The sequence below is a fragment of the Gymnodraco acuticeps genome, unplaced genomic scaffold (genome assembly GCF_902827175.1).
Source record: "Gymnodraco acuticeps unplaced genomic scaffold, fGymAcu1.1, whole genome shotgun sequence".
In the NCBI taxonomy this organism is placed as follows: domain Eukaryota; kingdom Metazoa; phylum Chordata; class Actinopteri; order Perciformes; family Bathydraconidae; genus Gymnodraco; species Gymnodraco acuticeps.
The window spans coordinates 43,438-49,646 of NW_022990969.1; the positions used below are offsets into that span (position 1 = coordinate 43,438).

The 6,209-nt window shown below is 42.0% G+C and overlaps 1 protein-coding gene across 1 annotated transcript in view; it reads right to left on the bottom strand.

Annotated features, from left to right (window-relative positions):
* Nucleotides 1-3,402, bottom strand: part of si:dkey-49n23.1 (semaphorin-3D) — a gene marked incomplete at its 3' end in the record, with an annotated part of 45,373 nt that extends 41,971 nt beyond the window's left edge. The window contains 1 exon segment of the mRNA XM_034235517.1: nucleotides 3,200-3,402. Coding sequence (XP_034091408.1) covers nucleotides 3,200-3,353 — 154 coding nt within the window.
* Between the last annotated feature and the right edge of the window lie 2,807 nt (nucleotides 3,403-6,209).

The window sequence follows — 6,209 nt, forward strand, 5'->3', positions numbered from 1 at the left end:
TGGAAACCAAACAATGGTGTAGCTGTATTAAAGTCCGAGTGGAAACAGTCGTGTGTAAATCTGATTTAGAAATGCGGGACAAATATGACCCCGGGAGGAAACCGGGAGAGGGCTATGAAATCGGGAGTCTCCCGCGAAAATCGGGAGATTATGTCACTTAATGGGTCGGGCCGGCTCTGCCTTTAGGTTTTAGTGCATGTAAATGGTCTGCAGAGGCTAAAATCCCTGTGTTCCCTCCAAGTTCCTCGTCTTTTTTGGAAGTAAAACCACCACCAGGGACTTCTACAGGGGTTTAATAATATAACCTAATTTAGACGGTGTGTTGAAACATAACTCATTCCTCAAAAGCTTAATCGATGCCGGGATTTTTCTCTCCAATTGTTGCTCTGTTTTCACCGACTCTCTTTATCTGCTAAAAACACAAACAAATCCCAAATTGGGATCAATAAAGTACTTCTTATCTTCTTATTGTTTCTTATACTCCACCAAGATCTCCTCTAACTGTGTCCGACTGTCTGATAGATGACCTTTTGGGAGATGTAATCAGTATGGAATGATTTCAGAGATTGTAATATTTTCTGTGTGACTAATGAATCTTCTATCTCACGCTCGTAATCGACAAATGGAGCATGATGTGATCTCATTGTGGAAAATCTTTCTGTGAAGTAACATGAGCCAATGTCATCACGACAGACGCCAGGGAGATGTTTTAAAAATGTAGAAAAACATGGACATTTTTGACATTTTCTAAACTGAAGGATTATAATTAACCTTAATGCTACAGATTGTCATTGTAAGGTACTAAACAGAGGTGCTCTGAATAAATTGGCATGTAAACTGATAGATTCAAGATTCAATAAGTAAGAGAAGGAAGTAAAAGTACGCCCTCGTGAAAATACTCAAAGAAAGACAGTGCTGCTTTCTCTCTCTGTTGTGAAAATGAAACTCTCAAAACTGAGCACAAACAGCTTCACGGTTTAATGACTCAAATGAATCCCACAAACACAATTTATTCTGAATTCTTGTGTGTTCAAGCTAAAGCTCAGAGGAATACTATGACGGATAACATTCATGATTAATGTCGATGTCCAAATGGGGCGCTAAACATATAAATTAGGCGTAAAGTGTTAAAGCATTAAAAATACATTAACTGGAGAAAGAAACATCGTCCTTAATCTGTTTTAGTCAGTGGATTGGGTGTGTACTAATAATGGCCCAAAGAAAGCACAGAGACATAGCCAAAACTGTTTTATATGTGGTCATTAAATCCCTTTTTTATCAAAAACTGCACCACGTGTTTGTTTGCTCATAGGGGGATACATAATTCTAATAATGCTAATCTTTTTTTTACAAGGGGTGTTTAGAGTAGGTGCTGATTAATTCTGACGGTACAAACAATAACTAATAGCTAGCAAGGCCACCTAAAAACAATGCCATGCTAATGTGCTAGCATTAAACTATTGAAATGCATGCAGAATGTTTATGACAACAAGTGCTAATAAACATCCCTAACCCAGTCTGACCGTGGCAGTATTAGTATGAAGGATCGCTGGTTAAGTACAGAGTGGATTGGTAGCTAAAGAGGAGTCTTGAGCAAAGCACTAAACCCCTAAAACATTAGCCTCTTTTAGCTTAGCGGTGGTGACGTGAAGTCATGTGACCGTGCTGTAGTTCCTTTATAGCCCAACATTAGCCTCCTTTAGCTTAGCGGTGGTGACGTGAAGTCATGTGACCGTGCTGTAGTTCCTTTATAGCCCAACATTAGCCTCCTTTAGCTTAGCGGTGGTGACGTGAAGTCATGTGACCGTGCTGTAGTTCCTTTATAGCCCAACATTAGCCTCCTTTAGCTTAGCGGTGGTGACGTGAAGTCATGTGACCATGCTGTAGTTCCTTTATAGCCCAACATTAGCCTCCTTTAGCTTAGCGGAGGTGACGTGAAGTCATGTGACCGTGCTGTAGTTCCTTTATAGCCCAACGTTAGCCACCTTTAGTTTAGCGGTGGTGACGTGAAGTCATGTGACCGTGCTGTAGTTCCTTTATAGCCCAACATTAGCCACCTTTAGCTTAGCAGTGGTGACGTGAAGTCATGTGACCGTGCTGTAGTTCCTTTATAGTCCAACATTAGCCACCTTTAGCTTAGCGGTGGTGACGTGAAGTTATGTGACCGTGCTGTAGTTCCTTTATAGCCCAACATTAGCCTCCTTTAGCTTAGCGGAGGTGACGTGAAGTCATGTGACCGTGCTGTAGTTCCTTTATAGCCCAACGTTAGCCACCTTTAGTTTAGCGGTGGTGACGTGAAGTCATGTGACCGTGCTGTAGTTCCTTTATAGCCCAACATTAGCCTCCTTTAGCTTAGCGGTGGTGACGTGAAGTCATGTGACCGTGCTGTAGTTCCTTTATAGCCCAACATTAGCCACCTTTAGCTTAGCAGTGGTGACGTGAAGTCATGTGACCGTGCTGTAGTTCCTTTATAGTCCAACATTAGCCACCTTTAGCTTAGCGGTGGTGACGTGAAGTCATGTGACCGTGCTGTAGTTCCTTTATAGCCCAACGTTAGCCACCTTTAGTTTAGCGGTGGTGACGTGAAGTCATGTGACCGTGCTGTAGTTCCTTTATAGCCCAACATTAGCCACCTTTAGCTTAGCAGTGGTGACGTGAAGTCATGTGACCGTGCTGTAGTTCCTTTATAGTCCAACATTAGCCACCTTTAGCTTAGCGGTGGTGACGTGAAGTTATGTGACCGTGCTGTAGTTCCTTTATAGCCCAACATTAGCCGCCTTTAGCTTAGCGGAGGTGACGTGAAGTCATGTGACCGTGCTGTAGTTCCTTTATAGCCCAACGTTAGCCACCTTTAGCTTAGCGGTGGTGACGTGAAGTCATGTGACCGTGCTGTAGTTCCTTTATAGTCCAACATTAGCCACCTTTAGCTTAGCGGTGGTGACGTGAAGTCATGTGACCGTGCTTTATAGCCCAACGTTAGCTTTTTACTTCAGAAATCATAAAGTGGTGCTAATATGTGGAGATTATCCTACTGAACTAAGCGTGTAAGTATCATACACATTTGTTTGACACATAGATGATTTTTTCTACGCAAAATCACACGGAGAAATCTCATTGGACCAGGGAGATGCTGCCTTCAGGGACAGCCCACACAAATGGTGAAGACAGAGGACTAAACACTCTGCTTCCTGCTTCCTACCTGAGTGTGAGAGCTGCAGTCTGGGCCCGGTTTGTCTCCAGGCTTTGGGCTCTTCAGTGGTGCTGGTTACTGGCTGAAACCACAGCTGCTGGAGGAGAACCAGCATCAGGATGTGCAGAGACTTCACCCCCCCGACTCCTCCTGCCGCCATCATCTCCGCCTGATCTTCACCGTGTGCAGAGATACACAGAAGAAGGCCAAACACACTCGATCACTGCAGGAGGAGAGAGAAAACACTGTTTAATGTTGGGTTTAATCACACGATTTAAACTGTGGAAAGTAAGAACATTTAAATTATTTCAGTTTAAGACAAGGCAAGGCTATTTATATACCACTTTTCAACACAACGACATTAAGAGCATAAAACACATTATTTTTGTCTTTGATTTACTATTCATCAAGAAATGCTAACAGTCAGCTCAAACAGAAGCTCTCCCCCTGCACCTCGTCCAGTAAATCTGTACATTAATCCCCCCGTGTAGAAAACACAACATTACGAAGTGTAAACGTTTTTCAATGCAACCTCCACTGTAACTTTAGACATGGTTTCAAGTGGCAGGGGAATTAAACAAGCTTTTCAGTAGAAACTGAGCGAGTAATCATGTGATAAATGATGATGATCCATCATGGCGTCTGGCTGGATTACATCTTGTCAGCAGGGTTTAAAAACTCAACAGGTTAAAAGACGCTGCTGAGAGAAGAAACACACACACACACACACACACACACACACACACACACTTCTTCCTCTGAGGCTGTGGATTTCTGCGTTGCATCAACACGTTAGCATTTTCCAAAAGTCTAATTTCCTCTGCGTTGTTTCTGCAGGAAAACAAAGATGGCTTTTAATCTCTTAATGTTACTCTCAGACTCAAACAACTGCAGTGACTCACAGCACTTAATGGTTGCCCCTGGGTAAACCCTCTTCAAATGAAAAGCATTCCCCTTTCATTCCTGTTGACGACACCCTCTGTGATTACTTTCATAATCACTTGTTTGTTTGGGATTGTGCCCACGTTTCTCCGTGACATATTAAAGATCCAGCGTCTGTGCAACGTTAAGCTGTGTGTGTGTGTGTGTGTGTGTGTGTGTGTGTGTGTGTGTGTGTGTGTGTGTGTGTGTGTGTGTGTGTGTGTGTGTGTGTGTGTGTGTGTGTGTGTGTTATAAACGTTAAATAAACACAGTGTCCTGGAATCTAAACAACAGTAAAAGTGTCTCATAAATAATCAAATCCACGAGACAGAAAGAGGTGAAACAACCAAATACACATATATCTAAAAATGAACATCCAATAATTAAATAAACAATAACAAATGTTTTATTTACATTAAAACTGTAAACACTAGATATTCAGTGTTATGTAAGTTTGACAACATTGCGTGTTTGACGTCTTCATCGGTCAGTTGTGTTTAACACTTGACTCGAGGAAACAAACTCCTCAGACCTGTCAACACAGAGACAGACAACGTGTGTGTGTGTGTGTGTGTGTGTGTGTGTGTGTGTGTGTGTGTGTGTGTGTGTGTGTGTGTGTGTGTGTGTGTGTGTGTGTGTGTGTGTGTGTTGTCCAGAGCGTTGACAGGACGTTTTAAATAAATCCCGGGAGGAAGCTCATCGTTTGTTTACTCTGTCTGTTTGATTTACACACACGACTGAATTAGTAACAACTACACAAACATAATATAGAACGCATCCTCAAACACACACACACACACACACGCACACACACACGCACACACACAGGGTGGTAAAGTCAACCGGGTAAGGACATCATCTCAACTTTAGGAGACTACAAATATAAGTTTTGTTTACTTGTGGTTGCGATCAGGTCGACTGCAGGTCACAGGGGAAGGTCATGACGTCATTCTCTTGTTATTAGTTCAATTACTCAAATAGTGATATAATGCGTGTACATCAAGGACACTTCAGGGAACAACTGCCTGATTTACACAGTTCTTACTCTTTATATAAAACCATAACTACTAGGGGTGTAACGGTTCACAAACATTTTGGTTAGGTACGTACCTCGGTTTTTAGGTCACGGTTCGGTTCGGTACGTTTTCGGTACAGCAGAAAAAATTATCACAAAACATTAAAATATATATATTTTTTTTAATTATTATTAAATTGTGAATATTCACTCAAATAAATACAAAATATAATAAAATAAACATTAAGGTGCAGCATTTCGATGAACTGAAATAATCTGTATTTGAACTGTACTGTATTAGCACCTAAGCAGCGAGTTTTACATTAGGACTTGCTTGTCATTGTATTTTCATGTTGTTTAAAGAAAGATGAACTTGTCCACATTGCTGCTGAAAGGGCAGATCTGCTGGCTCTAACAATGTCTCTGTGGAGAACACCCTCTCTAGGGACAGAGGTAGCAGATACAGCCAGGTAGCGCTTTGCTAACATGGCAACATAAGGATACTTGGTGTTTGTAATAGCTTTGGCTCGGTCTGAACTCTCTGCGAGTGGTGGAGGCTTACATGCTAGTGGGAGTTGGGTTTGCACTTCAGTCTTTTTTCTTTTGGTACCGGTGATATTCACATTCGGGTGATGCCTTTTCAAATGAGTGTGCAAGTTTGATATATTGCCATTCGCATAACCAATGTTAGTTGAACAATGCCGACAAACAGCTTTGGTTCGGTCCACCTGTCTTTGTCCGTCATCCTTGTTCGTAACTGCGAAACCAAAATGTTCCCAAACCGGAGACTTCAATGATGCTGGAGGATTTTCAGCTCAACTTTATCTGCGTTCGCCATTTCGATAGTTCCTCAAATTACTGACTACATTTGAACGCATCCCTCTGACCAGCTCTCATAGTATGCCTCTCATCCAATGAAATGACTTGGTCGCTCTATGACGCGTTGAACCCAATGTGAGCAAATTACTCTGAATGCTGCGACGCAGCACCTGAGATTACTTCCAAGAAGTTGTTCACGTTCTCAATTTTTTTACGTTTAACGTTATATTCGTTCGGTACACTTCGGTACACACGTGTACCGAA